The sequence below is a fragment of the Onychomys torridus genome, chromosome 23 (assembly GCF_903995425.1).
Source record: "Onychomys torridus chromosome 23, mOncTor1.1, whole genome shotgun sequence".
In the NCBI taxonomy this organism is placed as follows: Eukaryota; Metazoa; Chordata; class Mammalia; order Rodentia; family Cricetidae; genus Onychomys; species Onychomys torridus.
Window position 1 is genome coordinate 33,847,976 of NC_050465.1, and position 22,942 is coordinate 33,870,917.

Consider the following 22,942-nt stretch of genomic DNA (forward strand, 5'->3'; position numbering starts at 1 on the left):
CATGAAGAAAAATGAGCCGTCATTGCCCACGTGGAATCATTTGTATTGAAATTATTAGCAACATTTAAAATTCAGGTTCCTGATGACATTAGCTATGCTCACATGCTCAGTGGCTGTCAAAATGGACAGCACACATGTAGCTGCACACCTTGTTAATTTTCTAAAACTATACAATGCTTGTGGCATTACACTGTAAACTCCACAAAGATTCCTGGGAAGAAGACCCCATCAAGAGCCAGTGCTTCCCAAGTTAGGGTGGAACAAGTCACTGTTCTCCCAGTCCAGGCTCCCACAGCTGCTAACATGCATTCTCATAATCACTCTCATATATCCCGCCCCTCCTTCCCTATGTGTGTGTCTGTCTCCGTCTGTCTGCCTGTTGTCTCAAGGCTAGGGAATGAACCTCGGGCCTCTAGGTTACATATTCCCAGACTTCTATAAAAAAAATTATAACTGGACAAAACAATTATTAAATTAAAACAGAAGATTCAAAAATCCAAGAGTAGTCCAAAAAAATAAAAGATGTGTACAAAAAGTCTTCTATTTCTGAGAAATTTTGGAAACAATGTGAAGCTATATAGCTATCCATTCTACATACTATTTAAAGGTAAACTTTAGCAATCGGTCACTGAAGTAGCATATGAACCAGCTCTCTCATAAGAACTAGAAATCACCTCCTATGCATAAATGTGGAATAGTATCGGGGCACTGCGGAAGTACAAGGGTCAGCGACAGCACAGAACAGTGAACTGTGAGGCTAAGCCGTGGCCTCTACAGGCTGGACACATCGAATGTCTCACAGTGCTTTCAACTTAATTACAGCTTATTTGGACATACTCCCATCGTAAGTCAGGGTACATCTGTATACTGTATACTATTCTGTAAGTTGGTTTTAACCACAAAGTGCTGTTAGTCTTCTAAAATCCACTGAACATTTATGGTATTACATTATAAATTCTAACTCCACAGATTCATGGAGGAAAGACACGTATCAAAGAGATCAGTTCTCTCCAAGTTAGGGCAGACCAAGCCCTGCGCTGTTAAATCAATTTAAAATATGGTCTAGAAGATGACCCTACAGATTAATGGTGGCGAGGCTTTTGACAAGAGCTAAGGTCCCTTCTGGTTAAAGGAAGGAATGGAGTGAAGGAAAACCACAGAGGGGCTGAACTGGGACTGTAAAATGAATTGTTCTTATGACATCATGCAGAATCAGAGTATTGCTACCACGTCTAGACTTATGGATCAAATGCTGTATTATTTTTTTCAAAACATGTTTGAGTAAAGCAAATGCCACTTCACCTCCCCAGAAACCTAGAACCCTGATTCTAAAGGAAATTTCACTGCAGAGTTCCTAGAGAGACAGAAAATGGGACTTTATTTAGAAACCTTGAATGCAAGTTCTCTTGTCTTCTGAGAACGCTAGCTAAATGATCAAGAGTCAATATTTTCACATTGACTTTAAACAAATACAGAATGATTGCATCAGTATGTTTCCATAACGTAAAGTTTCCTTAGAGTACCATTTGGCTGGGTGGCAGTGGCACACACCTTTAATCCCAGCACTGGGAGGCAGAGCCAGGCGGATCCCTGTGAGTTCGAGGCCAGCCTGGTCTACAGAGCAAGATCCAGGACAGGCAACAAAGCTACACAGAGAAACCCAGACTCAGAAAACAAAACAAAAAACAAAAAACACACACAAAAAAAGTACCTACTGGCTGCATTCTAACAAATTACAGTGTCATCCCAGCTCTTGATTTCATGTTCAAAGCATCCCACACCTACCAATGGCATTGTTCAGTATATATTCTTCTCTGAATAAATCTTGAGTCATACTCTGCCCTGCTTTCTTAGCTTCTGAGATTGCTAAAGAAGGAAGGAAAAAAATGAGGAAGAGAACAATTAGAAATCATAAAGATGGCTTCCAGTCATACAGTGAAAGATATTAAAAGTCCTGTAATCATTAAGTGCTAGAGAGAGAACTTTAGATGGTTTTAATGTGTGAAGTCACCCACACTGACAACCCTTTGTCAGAGACTCACAGTCCAATGTCAAAGCTTCAAAGCAAACATTCTTCTTTTACTTATTGTGCTGTTAATATATACACATGCACACAAGCCTCCATGTATGCACACCTCTCTCTCTCTCTCTGTCTCTCTCTGTCTCTCTGTCTCTCTCTGTCTCTCTCTCTCTCTCTCTCTCTCTCTGTCTCTCTCTCTCTCTCTCTCTCACACACACACACACACACACACACACACACCCATTTTCACTCACAGTTCCTGGCTCCTTAAGTCCCTCTTCAGGTAGGTCACATATACAAGAACTTCTCTACCTAAAGCCAGCCAGTCTCTCTATTCTTTTTCCTTCCACTACTTGAAGCTAGTCAGACACATTCTGACCTGGATCCCAAGTGGACCCCACTTGAAGAGTCCTGTTCCAGACCTCAGAGGAAGGAATGGGCAGAGAAAGCAACAAGGATTTGGACACATGGGCCTTGCTCAGTTTCCCCACTTGGTCTGTTTGTATTGGCTTAGACCAATCACACTTCTGCATGTTCCTCTGCTCTAAACTGCATGCTTCTATAGTAGAGTCTTCAGGAAAGCCCAAAGGCTGCAGAGCAGTTACAGATAAGACTGAGAAGAATATGTCCTCAACAGTGCCACTGACGTGTGCGTGTGTGTGTGCTCTGAACTTTGAAATTTAACAAGATTACTGATGGATCAACATGAGGGAGTTCCACACAGGCAAAGAGGACATGGAAGTTCCATACCCATTTTCCCACACCTTGTCCCATCCCTGTATCCTTTAGGAGAAAACAGTACATGTAAGATGACTGAGGCACACCGCCCTATGCATGGTAAGTCACCTCTAGGTGACCTATAACATCTGATGTAAATTGTTGTCACAGGGTGTTGAGGAAATAATGAGAAGGATAAAAGTACCTTTTTGGTACAAAAATAATGTTTTCCCAAATATTTCCTATCTACAGTGAGTTGAATCCATGAGGCAGAAACATCAGACATCAAGGGCCAACTATACTTTTCTAAAAAAGACCTGCTTTAACTGTGCCATTATAATGCAAATGAGGGATAGTTTCCTAAAGGAAAAACCAAAACCAAAAACCCCTTATCTGCTGTCCTTTGATGAGCTAGAGCCTCACTTACCAGCTCTAGGAGTAACTTTCCCGAAAGCCTTCTTGGAGTTCCTTCTAGCTTTAAGCTAACTTTATTTAAATCAACTAGTTATACATTGTGGTGGTCTGAATGAAAATGGCCCCCATGGGCTCACAGGGAGCGGCAGTATTAGGAGGAGGTGTGGCCTTGCTGGAGTAGGTGTGGCCTTGATGGAGGAAGTGTGACACTGGGGGCGGGCTTTGAGGTTTCAGAAGCTCAAGCCAGGCCCAGTCTCTCTCTCTTCCTGCTGCCTGCAGATTCAGATGTAGAACACACAGACATGCATGCACACACACAGAGATATGAAGGTGAACACACACAGACAGTCATAGGCATATAGGTGCATGCATACACACACAGTCACACAAACACACACTATATGCAGTCATAGGCATACTGGCACTCAATATACAGTCATATTGTCTCACACACACGCACACACACACACACACACACACACACACACACACACACACACTTCACGTTGTGGGCTAAACCACAATTTGGCTAACACATCACTTTAAGCATTAAATTAAAATTTCTATTACGTAGCAATTTTAAATTTCTATATAATAATAGTAGTAAGCATCTGAACTTGGTCCTGATCTAGATCTTTTTTCTTTCCTACTCATAGTGCAATGGTTTACATAAACCTGCAAATCTGGTGAACAAATCAACCCAACAGTTGTTGTCTTTTAATAATAAAACAAATTGCAAAATCAGAACATGGGGGCGGGGAATCCCTGAACCATACCAATTCCATAAGAAACAACATACAACTGTAAAATCCTTTTCAGCAGGGACAATCAGAAGTTATAGCAATGACTTCCTAACTCTGACCACAAGAACAAATATTAGCTTTAATAGTTAAATACATACAGACTAATTGAACAATAATACAAAGTAAATATTTATCTCTGTGTCTTCAAGCCCTAACTGCACTCACAGAAGAACTTGCTCTGAATTGTGAGGAGTGGGGAATGATGGATGTGAGTGTGCATCAGGTTTAGGCAGAAAGTCCTTCACATGGCAATGACGTTGGTGATGTCGGGGAGCACATGCCATAAGAGGAAAACAAAATATCTAAATTTCAGCACGGTATATGAGTAGTAAAATAAATCTCCATTCAAATAGTAAATTCTCATTTTTTTTTTTAATTCTTAAAGAATTGTTAACATATAGCAAACAATTCCAAATAATAAGTCAAATAGAAACTACCTCACACATCTTCCAGTGCTCACTAGTTCCGGCTTACAGTGGCCCTCACCTTTGATGTCCCCTCCAGCACAGAAGGCCTTTCCTCCAGCTCCCTTTATGATGATCAGGAACGTCTCAGGGTCTTGTTCCCACTTCTACACAAACATAAAAGATGACGGTGGCTTTTGAGGGCACAGTAAATATAAGCTCATTTAAGGTACATTTGCATACATTTGTGTGCACACACATGGCCTTTCCTAAAACATGTCCAGTGGAATGGATCCCACCCATTTCACTTTCTTTCTAAGTGCAATCTGTCTTCCAAAGATATCTGTCGAAGCTTTAAGCTTAAGACGAATAAACAGGTGCCTAGTGGCACTGTGTTATATATTTATGAGTCTAGTAAACAAATCCGCCAAAGATTGCTGGCATGTGGTATAGCAATAACCTTCCCCCATGGCAAGAGAGAACTGTTATACAAAAAAAAAAAAAAAAAATGCATTACACAGTCAAGGGTTTGGTGAGGTCAGGCAATAAAATGAGCATGATGAGTGGGGAGTGCAGGTCAATGACAGAGTGCTCCCTTTATGACCACACTATGAAAGATCATCATTCTCATTTCCTCACAGCTAAGGAAAGTAGGGTACAGAGACTAGCATGCCTAGCCTACAGAGCTAATATTCAGAAATCCAAGTTTCAGATGCATGCCTGGCCTCCAGCTCTATACTTTCTACAGATAGCTAAGAAATACGAAGGACAAGAGGCTGGGGTGTAGCTCAATAGAACACTTGATTAGCAGCTCAGGGAGGAAAAGGGAAGAGGGGGGGCCAAGCAGCAGGAGGAAGGAGGAGCTAGCTAAGCCATTTAAACTGCCGTCTCACAGGCACAGAGGTGCATACCTCCAGTCCCAGCAAAGAGGAAGGATAGGTGGGAAGATTATAAGTTTGAGGCCAGCCTGGGCTACCTAGCTAGACTGTCTCAAAAACTGAATGACAAAGTGCTTCAATCCAAAAGGTGAGGTAGAAGCAGATTAGATTGGTACATGTTAGGTCTCAAACCCAGGACCAATGGCTAACTGAGGTGCCTATTTAACATATCAAAGTGACCCTTTGTAGTCTACTCTTTACTCTCCTGGTCTCCTGGCTCTTTGCCCACGGGTGAGGCCCCACATGTTATAACAGGGAGATGCCACATGGTGGGCAGACCAGAGGACAGAGCAGGAAAACACCCATGTAGTGTAGCATGCTCCAGGAGCCAGAGAGGTACCCTACCCTACCTTTCTCCTCACATGGCCCAGTGCAGGGCCCTGTCCACTTTGGACTCTCCCAGATGTCCTTATCTCAGCCTGTGCTCTCCCTTCTATCTACAATAAACCTCCATCATGCCGAGGAGCAGTCATGTCCTTCCTTCTTCTTTTCATTCATCTGGTGCCAAACCCTGGGACTGGCATACATGAGTTCCCTTCCAAGGAGCACAGCCTCTCCAAACCAAGCTGATTTGACTCCCCTGTGGTGTGTACGGATCACCTGTTTCTGCTGGCTTCTGACACCTGCCACGTTAGGCTCCAAATCTTAGAGTTCAAATTTTCAGCCGCTTTTTTGCTCCACCTCCTCTACCCAGCCATCTCTTGCCTACTCAGTAAGCGTCCTCTCTCAGGCTCCTAGCGCCTGCAGCACCCTCTGGAGCCCCAGCACATGGGCAACTCCCTGCTTACTAAGACACTTACTCCTCCCTCTATTGGAGTCCTCCCATTTCCCAAGAGCCTCTGGCCCACCTCTTCAGCTGTATTCTCTACCTGCTCCACTCACCTCTCCTCCCCCACTAGGTTAAGTGTCACATGGAGCTGCCTGCTTTGTGATGCTCCTCTCACCCTATTGGCCCCTACCGCGTGGAGAGGGACGCCTCTCCTCTGGGACTTGGGACATTGCTCTCTGACTCGTCTCAGTCCGTTTGGGGACGCCCCAGATTAAAATTCTTGTCAGGCCTCTGCTCCTTCAGGGCTCCTCTCAGCTCCTTCCCGGAACTTCCTCACCCATCCCCGGAGCTGCCAAGTTCCACGGCTTCTCTATGCTCTCCTCCACTGCAGCCCTTTCCTTCCTCTTCCCCCATGGAGCTACCTGCTCCGTCTCTCCTTGTGCCCTCCCAGGCCTCAATACTATGAGTTTCCTCTCCCCTAGGAAATGTCTGCTAAGTCCCACAGCTTTCTTAAGCCCGTCTGGGTCCTGCAACTGTGGTGGTTTGAAAGAGTGGTCTCCACAGGTTCATTAGAGCACAGCACAGTTAGGAAGTGTGGACTTGTTGGATGAAGTACACTGGGGGCGGGCTTTGAGGTCTCAAATGCTCAAGCTAGGTCCAATGTGACATTGACTTCCTGCTGCCTGGGGATCTAGAAGTAGAAACCTCTGCTCTTTCTCCAGCACCACGCCTGCTGCATGCCACCATGCTTCCCACCATGACAATAACAGACTAATAAGCCTTTGAACTGTAAGCAAGCCCTAATTAAAAGCTTTCCTTTATAAGAGTTGCCAAGGTCATGTGTTTCTTCACAGCAATAAAACCCTAACAAAGATGGTGTCCTTGTCCCTCCTGTCTCTCAACTCCCTCCTGGAAGTCTTGCAGCTTCTTTATGCCCTCATGGCCTCGACAGCATTGGGACCCTCCCTCAGGTGGGATTCCTGCCTGTCCTTCCTTGTCTCTCACAGCTACACTGTTCCCTGCATCTCAGCTCCCTCTTGGAGCTGATTGGAACTCTCCCGATGGCAGAATTCCCTTTGCTACCCTTCCTCCTTTTCCTCTCAGACTCGGAGGTTTTATTAAATCCTCACTGCCTTACTGCAAATGGCTTGGCCACAGCTCAGCTCCATGGCTAAATACGGCACACTTGAGTTCCAAATTCTCACAGATTGCACCAACTTCTGCCAGCACAAGCGAAGGATCCCAGAGTATCTCATCTCTAAGGTTTGAAACCTTCCACTCTCAGATCTTTTATCTCTACAATTTCTCTGTGCTCTGCTCTCAAGAAATCTTTTAAGACTATTGTAAAAACAGTCTTTATCTCAGGATTTGTAACTTCAATGGGTGTGGTTAAAGAATCTGTAAAATCTGTATCAAAAATTAGCTTAAAGCTTGTAACAAAATATAGATAGTTAAAAAAAAACCTATACACAGGAAATCTTTATTTGCTAGAACATATTATATGTGATTCAACTCTTGCTTAGAAAAATAGATGTTTTAAATAGCAACCATGTGGCTCTCCTCCATTTTATATAATGACCTCATCAAGATTTGAAAGCAACCACATGACTGGCAGCCATCTTTAATAAGGTTACAAAGTACATGACATGTAACTTCACCATCTTAAGATGATCACATGGCATAAATCAGCAATTATAAAACTTCTTACTCCTAATGAGCTCTGTGTTTATCATTACATCTCCTTTTTAGACTAAAGAGACAAAAGCAGGCTTCCAAAATATTTTGGAGTGGTGTGGATTTTTGTATGATGATAAAATTTTAAAGTTATAAAGGTCTACTCAAATTAACAAAAGTTGACTTAGACATGCGTTTCCTAACTGTTCAACACAAGGCTTCTAGAAAATTTAGGTAAGTAACAATATATGTTGATAAATAAGGTATATTTGATACTCAAGGTTTATAAATTCCTAAATGTCTACTTAGGTTCACAGTAGTATCTGTCTAGCTTCCTTGTTTTGCTCACTTTGTTAAGCTTTAGCTATTTGGATGAACTAAGTTATATAAAAAACTGTGATAGTCTATAACGTGCACTATGAAAAGATCAGAAAAGTCCCTAGTGTCCCTATGGACTGCATTTATGGTTTCTAGTTTTATTTTGATGCTAAAGAATCTTCTCTTAAATCTTCACCTCTAATTTGTAAAGTTCAAACTTAACAGGATAAAGCTATAAAATCCTAGTGTTATAAAAGCCATCAATTTAAACTGCTAAAGGTAATTACAACATACAAGTTAATGTATTTTCAAAGTAAAGCCTAAACTCAGGTATATTTAATAGATGGTCTTCAAACTCTTCAGAGATCTGATGACCATGACATTTAAAATGTTTAATGAAAAAGCTTCCCATAATAGACAAAATGCTTCTAGTAGGAACCCTAAGATCTCCAAAGAATACAGATGAGTTACAACAACCCTACCTAAATTACAGTAACAATAACCATTGGGCAAAACTGTCCCGTGCCTCGACAGCTGGCAGGGCTCTGGCCAAGCTGCAGATACTGTTGGCTGATTGCCCTGTTCTGCCTGGTTAGCATAAGGTCCGTCCAACAAGTTCCTCCACAGGAACACCTCAGACCTGGGCCTGGCAGCCCAAGGCCCATGCTGCTCTGTGTGGCAGCTGAAGATTAAACACTGTCCAGTATGACAGCCCAAGACTACTTCACTGCCCCCAGTGAAGCCATCGAGACCACAGGAGCCCAGGGCAACTGTATAGGTAGTGAATCTGTCATTTTAATTGATATATAGGCAACTTGGGTTACACCTTCTGCTGACAGAGCAGTGGCAGAGTGCAGAAAGAAGCATGAAAAGTAAGAGCTATGTGAAGCAGCTCTCCTAAGGCAGGGAGTGCAGTGGGCAAGGCTCCACAGGGAGGCATCAGTGGTGTAGATGCAATGGTCCTGGGGTAAAATACCGGGAATGTTCTACAATGTACGTCAGAAGGATCTCCACGGGGCTTTCAACTACTACGGACCTTTAGCTGTGGGTAGATCTGCCGGATCATGTTCAGGGACAGAGCGTTGAGGAACTTGGGCCTGTTCAGCGTTATGACTCCTGCACAGCCTCTCCTCTCCAGCAGCACTTCTGCAGCTTCTGTGTGCACGGACATTCTCTGAACAACAAAGATAACTTCATCAGGTTTTACCCTACACCCACAGCAAAACACATACCCAGTACACATCTTCCAAGGAAATAACCAAAGGAGTTGCTACCTAGGGACATCTAACATGCTCAGACTACACACATGGCACAGTCCCAAAGCAAGCCATGCACATCTCCTGAATTTTCAGTATTTTATTTCTAAGTGGACTGAATCAACTAGAATACAGCCTAGAGCACCCTGGACTATGAAGTACTCTTAAGTCTTGTAGTTTGTTACCGCATTTCAAATTCTACTTTAGGTGCTTAGAAAACGGGGAGAGTAGCCGGGCGGTAGTGGCGCACGCCTTTAATCCCAGCACGCTGGAGGCAGAGCCAGGCAGATCTCTGTGAGTTCGAGGCCAGCTTGGGCTACCAAGTGACTTCCAGGAAAGGCGCAAAGCTACACAGAGAAACCCTGTCTCGAAAAACAAAAAAAAAAAAAAAAAAAGCAAAGAAAAGAAAAGAAAAAGAAGAAGAAAACAGGGAGAGTAAATAATTCTCACTGTAGTAGCTGTGAACAGCTTGGAAAAGGCAGCACGTGGGCAGGGCTGTGACGGGCATTAGAAAAGTGGAGATGAGAATTCCAGGTGAGCAACGGCGTGTGCTAGCCATGAACAATGAGCATCTGGAAATGCTAAGATGCTCAACATGAGTACAACAAAGTCTGGACAAGAACATGAGCATGGGAGGATAGACAGAACAAGCAGCAGGGCCAGATCACAGCTCAGACCTGCAAGCCTACACTGGAGAGACGCCGTGTGCGCACTGGCAGGGTCTCACCCAGGACGACATTGTCACTTGTGTAACTACAGTACCAAAGATGGCCATGCCGAGTCAGATTAGGCTGGTCCACTGATTCTCTAAGAGCAGTCAGCATCGCGTTTGAAAAGTCAGGGAGACTCAGTGTGGCAGGGGACAAAAGAAAGGTGAAGGAATATGACAGCTGTTAGGTGTGGTGGAGGAAGTGCTTTACTGTACACGTGTGGGCGAGCCGAGTCGGAGGCATCCGGGAGAGTCTAGAGTGGACATGACCAGACTGAGCTGGGCCATGGAGGGGAAGGAGAACCAGGTGCAGCAGCCAGGAGGCCAAAGGTCCAAAAGGGGCAGGTAACCAAAATGCCTGGATGATATAGGGAAGAGCCTCTGGGGGAAGGGCAGCTCAGGCCTGGCTGGAAAGTTCAGGGTCAATGGTGGGGTATGACAGCCACACTCTAAACAGGTAGGGACTGCGGGATGATGGGAGAACCTAGTAGCCAGGTCTACTTTGACATGTTGAAGAGGCACCTCAGCCATTTACCCTGGGTTTGAAACTTAACGTGAAGTAACTACAGCACCTGTGAGGAACATGAGTTTAACTACACAGCAGCTTTATAAGATTCGGACACACACAAAGCTCTCGGGGCTTACAGTGTCAGCATTCCTAACACCCTCCTGTATCCATGGTCAGTTCAGACCTCACGGGGTGTTGGAACACAGTCCGTGAATGAAGGCGTATGAGGGTCCTGAGGCCTCGTGAGAAAGCTCCAAATAAACAAGAGTAACCTGTTTCTCCATACCATGGGTTGTTCTTGGAATGTGCAAGTGTAGCAATCAGAGTGGTTTACTTTAGATAATCCATCATCTTAGCATTACTATTCAGAATGTTTTCAAGCAAGAGTTGTTCTCGAAACTGTATACAGCTTGAACTAATGTCAATTTTGCTCACTTGACTTTGCTTAACCCTCAGAATATAAACTGTCTAATACCTGAATAATTGGCTACTGCATGACACTTTTGTCCACCTCATTTTTAGGCTCCACTCTCCCGGGTTCACTCCGCCAAACTGAGTGGCAACATATGGGAACAGTGTATAGTATGGAACTGGAAGTCAGTGGGGCTAAAGAGATGGCTCAGTGGTCAAGAGTGTGTACTGTTCTTGTAAAGGACCTTAGTTCAGTTCCCAGCACCCACAACAGGCTGCTCATAACTGCCTATTAACTCCAACTCCAGGGAAATCTGCTGCGTCTGGCATCTGTGGGCACCCGAACTCACACACACATACCAGCACAGACACTTACACACAGACATGATTAAAGATAGTAAAAATGAATCTTAAACATATAGTAAAATTAGCCATTGGTTTAGATTTTAAAGTTTAGCTCAGTGGTGGAGTGCCTGCCTAGTATGTGCAAATTCCTCAACTCAATCCTCGGGATCACAAGATTTTAGAAACAAATGAATTTAAATTTTTACCTGGAATATGCCAATTAAAACCATTCAGTACACACATAACTAATACCTGATGAAATCCAAACAACTACATTTTCACAGCATTAAACATGTTTTCATTTTCCTTTGTAAAATCATGTTGTGTATTTAATTCTTAAGACAGTTCATTACCAGATAGTAACCAAAACTAATAAGTACTCAGAAGAGCTTTAAGAAAGCCTATTGAAGCTGGGTGGCGCACACCTTTAATCCCAGCCCTCTGGAGGCAGAGGCAGGAGGATCTCTGAGTTTGAGGTCAGTCTGGTCTACAAAGCAAGTTCCAGGGCAGCCAGGGCTATGCAGAGAAACCCTATCTTGAAAAACAAAAACAAAAACAAAAAAGAAGAAAGAAAGCCTACTGAACAATATGAAATGATGCATCCTTTTAATTTGAATTTCTCACCAGAAAAGTCCAGTAAAATTATTCCTGTAAGAAGAGATCTTTCTTAAGTAACTTGAGACAGATCAGAAATTCTGATCTTTTTATGTCCAGCATGTGAGTAAACACCTATTGTAGAAACATTAACTATTGCAGAGCCAAGGAAAACAAACTTTTTTAGACAGGTTCTCAGCATGCTGCCCTCTGGCCGAGCCAAGACAAAAGGAACTGCATTTATGTTCAGATCAGCCAGAGTCACGAAGCACATTTACCACAAATTAACAACAAAAGCTCTCCTTGAAGAGGCTGCAGGCTCTACTTCCTAGGACTATGAGAATTAACTGAGTTAATACATGTATGAAGTACTTAGTGTAGCTCCTGCATATACAGTGCTATACGGGTGCTCATTCATACTAAGGTATTCATCAGACTACAAGAGATACAAAACTGAATAAAAATTATTTTCCTGTAATCTGATAAACAATGAATGTTTAGCTTTGCAAGTTACAATTAGCATAATTGCTAAGGTGTTAACATTTATTATTAGCAATAATTGCTAAAGTATGAAGTATTATTTATACATTATATACTGTATTAGTGTTCTTTAAGATTTTTACATTTTATTTTATGTGTATGGGTGCTCTCTCCGCAAGTATGTCTATGCACCAAGTGCTCACAGTGCCTACAGATGCCAGAGGAGGACATAAGATCCCTGGAACTGGAGTTACATACTGTTGAGAGCTACCATTACTCCAGCCAACATGCTAAAGTTTTAAAATTTAATAACTCTTTAGCATTTTCAATCATTGTAAACACTATCCTCGTTATATATATATAAAGGGAAGCTACAATAAACTAAGCATTTGTCCAAGGTTAAGTTGTAGACTCAATATTTAAACTGCGGCCCTTGTTAAAATAGCCTTTAACACAGAGTATAGGAGGTGGCAAGTCTTACCACGGGAGTGTGAGGGCAGTGGTTAGGCAGTCAAGGAAACCTGCCATCCCAGGAATGTCTACTTCCCTAACAGTGACACTTTGACATTGTATCATAAACAGCAAAACAAAGTCCAAACTTACCAGATGCTGCAGAACAACATTGGCTCTTCTGAGTGAGCTGAACCTGAAACAGATGTGGTCTGTGATGAGCGCGGTAACACGGGCAATCATGTATCGGCACTGCAAAGCCTCTTCTAAATGTTACAGGGACAAAACCCTGAGAACAGATTTCACAGCAATGAAATGCCATCTCAGAGGACTTCGGCAGCCCCTCTTCCCACGTGTTTTGGGAATTTTCTTGGGGATGGAAAAAAAGTCAACCCCTACTTACAGGACACCAAAGGTGAACCAAAGTAACTCCACTAAAGCGCATCCTGGAGAACCCAACACTTTCCTGGGGTTACTTACAGAACACGTATCAGGAGGGAAGTGGGACACCATAAACAGCTGTACCACAGAGTATCTTGTCCCAACATGAATGTCAGCTATCTCACAGCTACAGAGCTGGAGTCCCGCTTCTGTTAACCTCCACCATCTATACCCTCTGGCACCTTCCAAGACCATAAGGCCATGTGCAAATAGGACAGATTACCTACAAAGGGCTGGGAGGTGTAGGAAGGGAAGGATGGAATCTCTGTGAGGACCTAGTAAGCCTCCCAGACTCTCTATGGAAGATGGCCAACCACCAACAAGCCTGGGCTCAACGTGTGTGTGTGTGGGGGGGGAGGGTGTACATGGTGTATGTGCGGTATGTGTGGTGTGTGTATGTGCGTATGTGGTGTGGTGTGGTGTGTGGTGTGTGTGTGTGTGTGTGTGTGTGTGTGTGTGTGTGGTGTGTATGTGGTGTGGTGTGTGTGTGTGTGGTGTGTGTGTGTGTATGTGGTGTGTGTGTGTATGTGGTGTGTGTGTGTATGTGGTGTGGTGTGTGTGTATGTGGTGTGTGTGTGTATGTGTTGTGGTGTGTGGTGTGTGTATGTGGTGTGGTGTGTGTGTGTGGTGTGTGTGTGTATGTGGTGTATGTGCGTATGTGGTGTGGTGTGGTGTGTGGTGTGTGTGTGTGTGTGTGTGTGTGTGTGTGTGGTGTGTGTGTGTGTGGTGTGTGTGTGTGTATGTGGTGTGTGTGTGTATGTGGTGTGGTGTGTGTGTATGTGGTGTGTGTGTGTATGTGTTGTGGTGTGTGGTGTGTGTATGTGGTGTGGTGTGTGTGTGTGGTGTGTGTGTGTGTGTGTATGTGGTGTGTGTGTGTATGTGGTGTGGTGTGTGTGGTGTGTGTGTGTGTGTGTGTGTGTGTGTGTGTGTGTGTGGTGTGTGCACGTGTGTGACTTTTGTAAGCAGTCAGAGCTGTTGTGATGAAGACAGTTATTAGGCTTGAGAACAGCTCTCTACACCACCATACGATTTAGCAATCCTACTCTCTTTTTGAGTTTTACTAGATGAGCCAGAAGCTTCCATCCACAGGAAAACCTGCAAACCTTCACATGCATTCTATATTAGCTGCATTTATAGATGCAAAAGGCAGGCATAATCAAGATGTCCTTAAGTGAATTCATTTAAGAACAGAAGCCATATAAAGAAATGAACTACTGACTCAAACATCCCACACACAGAAGAATGAAATTTAAATAATGTGGACTCCTAAGAAGTAAATCTGACAAGAAAATACTGTGAGATTTCAAGTGTAGGATATTTTGAAAATGGCAGAGTTCTGTAATGCACAGAAAAATAAAAGCTGTCAGAGGTTTAGGAGGGAGAGGAATGAATAGTGGAGACACATTTAAACTATCTGTAAAACACTGTATATGTCATTAGATATTAATTAAAATTTTTGATAAAATCTCAGTTTAATTTTCTGTAAATCTAAAAAAATTCCACAAATAAAAGTCTATAAACTTTTGAATGACATTGTGTTTATTTATTTGTGTAAAGGATGTGGAATCTGTAATTTTTTTAATTTGGTTACCACATTAAAAATTAATTTGGATAGAGACAACCCTGGGAGAGGCCTAAGTTACTCTGACCTCCTAAAGACAGTCTGGATATACAGACCTATGACATCCAGCATAGTTTAGGGAGAAAAGGGTTATTTGGCTGAAAGGTTACACTCCATCACGGGATAAGCTAGCGCAGGGCCTGAAGCGGAGGCAATGGAGGAACTCCTTACTAGCTGGTTCCTCCTGGCTCACTCAGTTTGCTTTCTTATACACCCCAGAATCGCATGCCAAGGGTGACGCTGCCCACAGTGGCCAGGCCCTCCTACACCAAACAAGAAAACGCCCCATAGGCTTGCCTATGGGTCAATCTAATATGGGGGGCATGCCACTTTTCCCCAGGGTACTCTTGAGCAAGAGCAGCAGGTCACTCCTCAGGCATTTCAAAGTATGGCTCACTAAACCATTCACAGTTACCTGCAGGAAGGGAAAACTGAAAACCGACAGTGCAACATTTTTAAAACTGTCACTGCTACATAATTATTACACAACCACTAAGCACACTTGAAGGTATGTAAGTAATATGACATGTCAAAGTTATGACACAATTTAAAAAGCAACCTATAAATAGTAGACACAACATTGTTGTCTCGGAAGTGCCAGGCTAGGAAAACAGCTAACGCACAGCTTGGCAAAAGTGACCAATAGCCAAGTGCTGGAGAAGCTGTGAGCGGCAGGAAGCAAGCGGGTGCACAGCAGGCATGGTGGTGCACAACTGTGAGTCCAGAACTTCGAGGGGAGGCAGAATAGTGAGTTAGAGGCCCACTTGAGCAATACAACAGCCACTCCCCCAAAAAAACATTGTAGCCAGATGATGGCTCAAGGATAGCGTATAAGTTTCACTACGCTATAAAGTTCAGAAGAGTGCATTTGTATCTTATGAAAGTTCTCATTTAAACTATCTGTAAAACACTGTATATAGCAAGAGTCTTAGTTAAGGTTTCTATTGTTCTGAAGAGACACCATAACCAAAGCAACTCTTATAAAGGAAAACATTTAACTGGGGTGGCTCGCTTACAGTTCAGAGGTTCAGTCCATTATCATCATGGTGGGACATGGTGGTGTGCAGGCAGACACGGTGCTGGAGAAGTAGCTGAGAATCCTATTATCTTGCAGGCAACAGGAAGTAGTCTGTGACACTAGGAGTAGCTTGAGTATAGGAGATTCAAAACAAACCTCCACAATGACACACTTCCTCCAACAAGGCCACACCTCCTAATAATGCCACTCCCTTTGGGGGGCATTTTCTTCAAACCACCACCACAGCAAGAAAATGAGAAACTCAGGATTAGAGGAGTGGCTGGAAAGCACCTAAGGAGGGCTTCCAAAATGCAGGTATTAGCCTGTTTCTTGATCCAGCTGACATTGTAACAGGAATGCTGAGTTTGTGAACACTACTCAAATTGCATCTTTATGCTCTGGACTTTTTCAAAGAGTTCCCCAAAGACAGCATCTCTTGCTCTTGGGAAACTCACAAGGCAGTGGCTGAATAGCAGAAAATGCTATCGATAGACTACAATGGGATGTATGCTGAAGACATCAAACTTAAGATACAGAGAAAAACCAAAGCAGGAATCAGTAGGCACAGCCTTAATGAGGACCATGCCATCCTCAGATACGCCCACGATCTGACGGAACTAATAAACTGCCAAGTGTTCATGTTTTTCAGTGATACTGGGAACATATAAAATCAATAACTGAGAAAAATAGAGAAACCAAGTAGTATCACTATTCCCACTTACAAATACTTTAAATGGTTGAATAAACAATTGAAATAAATGGCTGCTGAATAAACAACTGAAATCCAAATGATTTTCCAGAAGTTATATTATTTTCCTTTTAAATTATCCTCAAATTGACAATATGACCAAAAGAAAGAATCACACATTTGCTTAAATAAGTCACAACTTACATTTCTGACCTAGAACATTTTGAATTTGCCTCACCACAAGTGAAGCCTTCTGCCCCCAGCCCAGGATTCTGTACATTAGAGTCTTCTGAGGACAGCTGTCACATTCCAAAACGCTGGTCACAGCCCCACAGTTAGACAGCAGCTATGGGGGTGAGGTACAGGCGTGAGACTTTGTTTGACAAAATGACTACTACAAAGTACAATCATACTGTTTCCACGTAGTCACTTCCATACTCAACTAGTATTTAAAATCTGGTACTAGGTCTGAGGATGTAGTTCGTGGTACAGCATTTAGTACAATCTCTATTACTACAAAAACATAAAATATGGTATTTGAGAATTCAGTCTCCAATTTTATTCCAAACTTATCTCTTTTCTATTGCCTCCAAGACTGCCATCTGGTGGACAGGAGGAGTACATTCATCTCACTAGTGTTGAAATCCTTTAGTTATCAAGATTATTTAATCCTTGCAGGTGATATGAAATACTGGGAACCTGGCTTGAAAGGTAAATCATTTGCTACATCAGAGACTACAGAAGAAACTGAAGGACACAGAAATCCTCCTGGTGATTACAATACACACAAAGGTGTGAAACTATGGTAGTTAGGCATGGTAGCACATGCCTTTAGTGCCAGCACTGGGGAGGCAGAGCAGTCAGATCTTTGTGAGTTCCAGGCCAGCCTGGTCTACAGAGTTACAGACTAGCCATGGATACACAGTGAGACTGTCTCAAAAAACAAACAAACAAACAACAACAAAATACCACCCTCTTGGAACAATAAAAGTTTCAGAAACTTTGTTGCAATTACCCAATAAAGCAAATACAAGCTTACAAAATCACACAACTCCACCTGGAACTGTTCAAGTAAGATACTGAGATAAAAGAAGAGACAAGAGACTGCACTAGCTGCTGCCAGGGTAGGTAGTGGGAGGGTCAAGTGAGTAACTCCAGGTGACCTGATAGAAAACAAAGACCTGATTCTGAGTCGTGAAGCGAAAACTCTGGAAAAGAGGAGGGCTTCAAGCAAGAAGAGGAAGGAAAGTACAGGTCCTGAGACATTTAAAAGGACACTAGCTGCTTACAGGATGAAATATGAATTTGATTGTTAGGCTGTTTGCTGAGACATCAAGCAGAAACATTCAACAACAAATGAAGAAAAGACCCTGAAGCCTAAGAGAACAGTTAGGACTGAAGACACACAGGTCGAGACTGGAGACGACCACAGAGGCACCAGAACCCCTACCTTTCCCTAAGAAATAAACGCAAACACTGCAGGCGAATGCTAAGAAGAGACCTCTACACCTGGTCTGCAAGTGTGATTTGTTACTATTTTGTTCCTGTTTAGTCAATGGTTACTTTAAAACCACAGACATTTCTTAAATCAAGACATACTGCTCAAGGGGCAGTTTTTCCAGCTTTTCCAGAAAATAAAATTTTTAAAAACTCTGCTAGTTGTGGGAATAGTGGATCTACAGTCTATTGAGCTGTCACTGGACTGAATAGCCTTCTCCCTCACCCGACAGTCCCCTGCTGGTCCCCCTGCTGTCAGGTAGTGACCATCACTGAATGCTTATGATTGGTCTCTGTTTGGGTTTGGGTTTCCTGGCACAGAAAAAAAAAAAGGTATAATAGAGCCTCGAAGATTACACCTTTGTCTAAGTAGAAGTGAAGGGTGGGGGCAGTAACCAAATCATGTAGTTAGGCAGAGGAACACAGGCGTATTGCTTAACAGCCATCTTTACAGAGGTAACCTCCTCTATCTAAGGATGGCTTTACTCTGTCTTTACTTTTTCCTTGAGAACACTTACCAAGGTCAGCAAATAAATATGACTTTGTCTGAAGTATTTACTTAAGGATTGGTAAGAACGCCTGGTCCACACTGCCCACCGGATAACCAGTGCCCAGAACAACGTCTCTGAGCAGCTACAACAGATTATTTCAGCCAGAAAGTAAACTGGGATCCAAATCCTTGAGGTCCAGGCTGGCAAAGTTTTTTTCAATGTAATTCCATGACCAGGAAGGTACTCGTGAGAGCTAAGCAGATGAAAGGCAGGCACCGAGGTCAGATTCAGTTAAGGTGTGTGTAGCAGTCCACACAGAACCTCCTCCAGCTGGAAGAAGTAGAGCCGATCAAGTTTCTGCAAGCTGAAAAAGTACTAAACTGAGGGTGCCGTGAGTTACAAGACGGAGTAAGGTTTGGGGTGTGGGAGAATTAAGATAACACCGGGAAAGGACTCTAAGTCCTACCAATGCCTGCATATTCATTTTTACTGCAACATCATTCACGACAGCAAGAAAAATGGAAGTGGCCGAGTCAGCCATCAACAGCTCAGATAAAGGAAACTGTGACATGGACACAATAGCATTTTACAGCAGGAAAGACAACCTAAGCCATGACATTTGCGGGGGAAAATGGGAACTGGAAGTTACTATGTGTCTTAGGGTTCCTACTGCTGAGATGAAACACAGTAACTAAAAGCAAGGGGGGCGGGGAGAAGGTTTATTTGGCTTGCACTTCCATGTCACTGTTCATCACTGAAGGAAGTCGGGGTAGGAACTCACACTGGGCAGGAATCTGGAGGCAGCAGCTGATGCAGGGGCATGGAGGAGTACTGTCTGCTGGCTCCTTCCTCGTGGTTTATTCAGCCTCCTTCTTGTGACACCCAAGACCACCAGGCCAGGGACACCAGCCCAGGAGTGGCGCTATCCACAATGAGCCAGGGCCTCCTACATAAATCACTAATATAAGAAAACGCCCTACGGGATTACCTACAGCCCCATCGTAGGGAAGTATTTGCTCAACGGAGGTCCCCCTCCTCTGAGATGATGACAGCTAGTGTCGAGTTCACATGAAAACTAGCCAGCTGGGTTGGGGGTTTAGCTCAGTGGGAGAGCGCTTGCCTAGCAAGCGTAAGGCCCTGGGTTCGATCCTCAGCTCAAAAAAAAAAAAAAAAAAAAAAAAACTAGCCAGCACTGTGTTAAGCAAAGTGCCCCAGACTCAGACACACACAGCATGTTTTCTCTCATATGTGGAATATATATGAGAGATCAGGACAGAGAGCAGAAGAGGGTCTCAAGAGGAGGCTGCAATAGGGTAGGGAGGGTTAACAGTAAAAGAACAGAGTGGCATGAAAGCAGGCGAGATGGAGGGAGTGGAAGAAGGGGCCTAGAGGGCAGGAGGGAGACAGGAGGCAGAGGAGGAGAGTAGGAAAAGGATCAACCGTAAACACAGTATTACAGAATGGCCATAATGAAACTCATTAGTGTGCTGATCCAAAACAAACAACCTAGTGACAAAGGCCACTTAGAAATCTGAAGGGCGCTGAGGCATTCAGCACAGGGCTCAGAATCAATCAGGCTATGCAATACACTTGGAGAGTTATCTTCGTGCTCGCTTCGGCAGCACATACACTCAAATTGGAACGGTACAGAGAGTTATCTTCAAAGAAGTGATGTGGGACAAAGAAAGCCACCCAAGAGCCAAACTGGCTCTGCAGAGGAAAAACGGTGGAGCGAAGTGAGGCAACGTTCAACGGGATTGCCCAATCACAGCAACCAGGGCACACAAGCCCTTTCCTTCCAGAAACTCTCAGATGCCCTCACACACGTACACTCCTCCTGACAGCATGACTGGCTGCAATCCCTTTTGCTAGGGTAAAACCCATTCCAGTACTGGATCTAGAAAAGGCACCTGCAATCAATACTGCCCAATTTGGTCCTGGCCTGATCTAGTCAGTTTACATTTGGAGTGAACCAGGGGAAGGCTGAACTAGGTAATGAGAGAATCTTTCAAGATGAAGTCAACTTTAGTAATATACATGTCTTTGCAAAACGGAACTTACTGTCATCGGAAAAGCAACAACAATGAATATGAGAGCAGATTTACCGCAAAAGGGAAAAAAGAATGAGAAGCAAGCAAGGCAACTCTTCCGTGTGTAACAGATATTTGAAAATCAAATCACTGGATGCAATGTTAGGTGCTCTCCCTGAAAACAGCACTATTCTTAAATTTATTTTTAATCATGTGCATGTATATGTGTGTGTGCCCATGTGCACACTGGTGCCCCGTGAGTTCACAAGAGGCTGTCAAGACTCCTTGGAGCTGGAGTTACAGGTAGTTACGAGCCACACAGGGAACAGAACCCCAATCCTCTGAGCCTGTCCTTCAAGAGCAGTACTGGCTCTTAAACCGTGGAGTTGTCTCTCAAGCTTCAACAGTAACTATTAATTTAGACCAAAGAGATTCCCATCCCTTTGCAGCAACCTTCCAAAACAAACGGTGCGGCATACGAACTTGCAGCGGAACAAGGGTGAGTTCCAACTGTTGAGGTGCTCCCAGACCACACGGATGTTTAACAGAAAACATCTCAGCACCCAACGAGGACTTCCATGAAGCGTTTCACAACGACAACTAGAGTTTTTGTGTATGGTACCGGGGACAAGGCGCTGCACAAGCCAAAGCTCCTAGAATGAGTGCTACCACATTCTCTCTGCAGAGGTGGAGCTGCAGTCAGAGGCACCTTTAAAAAGTTAGTATTGGGGGCGGGCGGGAGGCAGAGCCAGGCGGATCTCTCTGAGTTCGAGGCCAGCCTGGTCTACAGAGCGAGTTCCAGGACAGGCTCCAAAGCTACACGGAGAAACCCTGTCTCGAAAAACCAAAAAAAAGGGGCGGGGGGGGGGGGTTAAGATTTGGACTTGTGCCCCTCCAAGCAGGTTAAATGGCCACCGCGCTGCTGCAGCAGCTGGCTGAAATCAATTCAAGTTCCTCTACCCGGGGCCCTGGTCCGCAACCGTCACACCTGTGTGACCAGACAAACTGTCCCACGCGGCAAACTGGGTGGCACGTCCCCACACTGCACCCAGCTTCCAAGAAAGAAAGTCAATAGGAGTCAAAAGGAAAGAAAAGTCGTGCGAGGTCAAGTCTGAGTACGAGATAGAGAGCGGAAAATGAAGATGTTTTTGCAAAGAAGGGGCTAGAGAGCGAAGTCGGAGGACGCCTGCGGCTGGGACGGCGCTGGCCGGCGGGGTCAGAGAGCTGCCCTGCCGCGGACACGCGCGAGCCTTCTCCCCGGGCGAGAGCGGAGGGCGAGCCGGCCCTCGGCCGCTGGCTCGCTCGCTCACTCACCTCGACAGGAGAAGCCACGCGTGCTGCTGCCCCATGGCCTAAAACCCAGAGCGGAGCAACCCGACAGACTACGCGACAAACCCGCCCACCGCCGACCCGAGCCCAGGGCACCGACGACAAGTCCTCCGGAGGGCCAGAGCGGCCACAGCCTGCATTTCCGGGGCGCTACGCTAACGGGCGGGGCAACACAAGAGTTTGAGGAAATGAGTAAGAGCGAAGGGCGGGGCCGGAGCGGACGGGGCGGGGCCAGGAACCGGGTGAAGGCGGGGCGGGGCCTGGGTCAGGGGCGGGGACTAGGGCGGGTTCAGGACGGGGCCGGGGCGAGGAACCGGGTAAGGGCGCGGGTGAGGCCTGGGTGAGGGGCGGGGACTGGGGCGTGGCCATGATGGGGCGTGGCCAGGAACCGGGTGAGGATGGGGCGGAGGCCTGGGTAAGGGGCGGGGACTAGGGCGAGGTCCGGGGGATAGGGGAGGAGCCAAAGCGAAGGCGGAGAGAGCTGAGGTCGGTAGCCAAGGCACAGAGAAAAGCAAAAACGGAAACGACTTTGCCCCCTAGAGGCCGTCTTGGGAAACGCCCAGTCGGTCATCTAGGTTGACTTTCAAGTTTGACCAGCAGAGACTGATTGATCTGAAGGAGTTTTGTTGGAATTTTAATAATTTTTAAAATGAAAAGGTAAATGAAATTTAAACCGGATCCGATCATGCACTCCTGTAATCCCAGCACTCAGAAAACTGAGTCAGGAGAATGCTCACTTGTGGCAGGCCACCTTGGACTATATAGCAAGACCCTACCTCAGAAAAAATAAGTAAACTTAGCGTTCTTTGAGAACCGAACGGATGAACTGCATTTGATGTGAAGGAGAGCTCAGTGTCATTTAGTATTCGCTCTACATAGCTGAACTTGCTATGAAACATTTCTGATTGTCTTGGGAAAAGTTACAGATCCCTCAGTCTTCCTCTGACAGACGAAAATATCTGATTAAGACAGTGTTCACCAACTGAACTGGAAATCGATTTTATCAGAGAAAGCGTA

General features: G+C 44.5%; 1 protein-coding gene across 4 annotated transcripts in view; it reads right to left on the bottom strand.

Annotated features, from left to right (window-relative positions):
* Hibch (3-hydroxyisobutyryl-CoA hydrolase) overlaps positions 1–22,085 on the bottom strand; it is a 61,975-nt gene extending 39,890 nt beyond the window's left edge. For 3 of the 4 annotated variants that reach the window (XM_036172936.1, XM_036172938.1, XM_036172935.1), the window contains exons 1-5: positions 21,911–22,085; positions 12,964–13,006; positions 9,094–9,231; positions 4,441–4,525; positions 1,786–1,866 (exon numbers count right to left, since the gene is read on the bottom strand). In XM_036172936.1, the coding sequence (XP_036028829.1) occupies positions 1,786–1,866; positions 4,441–4,525; positions 9,094–9,231; positions 12,964–13,006; positions 21,911–21,945 (382 nt within the window). In that variant the 5' untranslated portion in view covers positions 21,946–22,085. The remainder of the gene's footprint in view (positions 1–1,785; positions 1,867–4,440; positions 4,526–9,093; positions 9,232–12,963; positions 13,007–21,910) is intronic. The other variant, XM_036172939.1, reaches the window with a different exon arrangement.
* Positions 22,086–22,942: the final 857 nt, after the last annotated feature.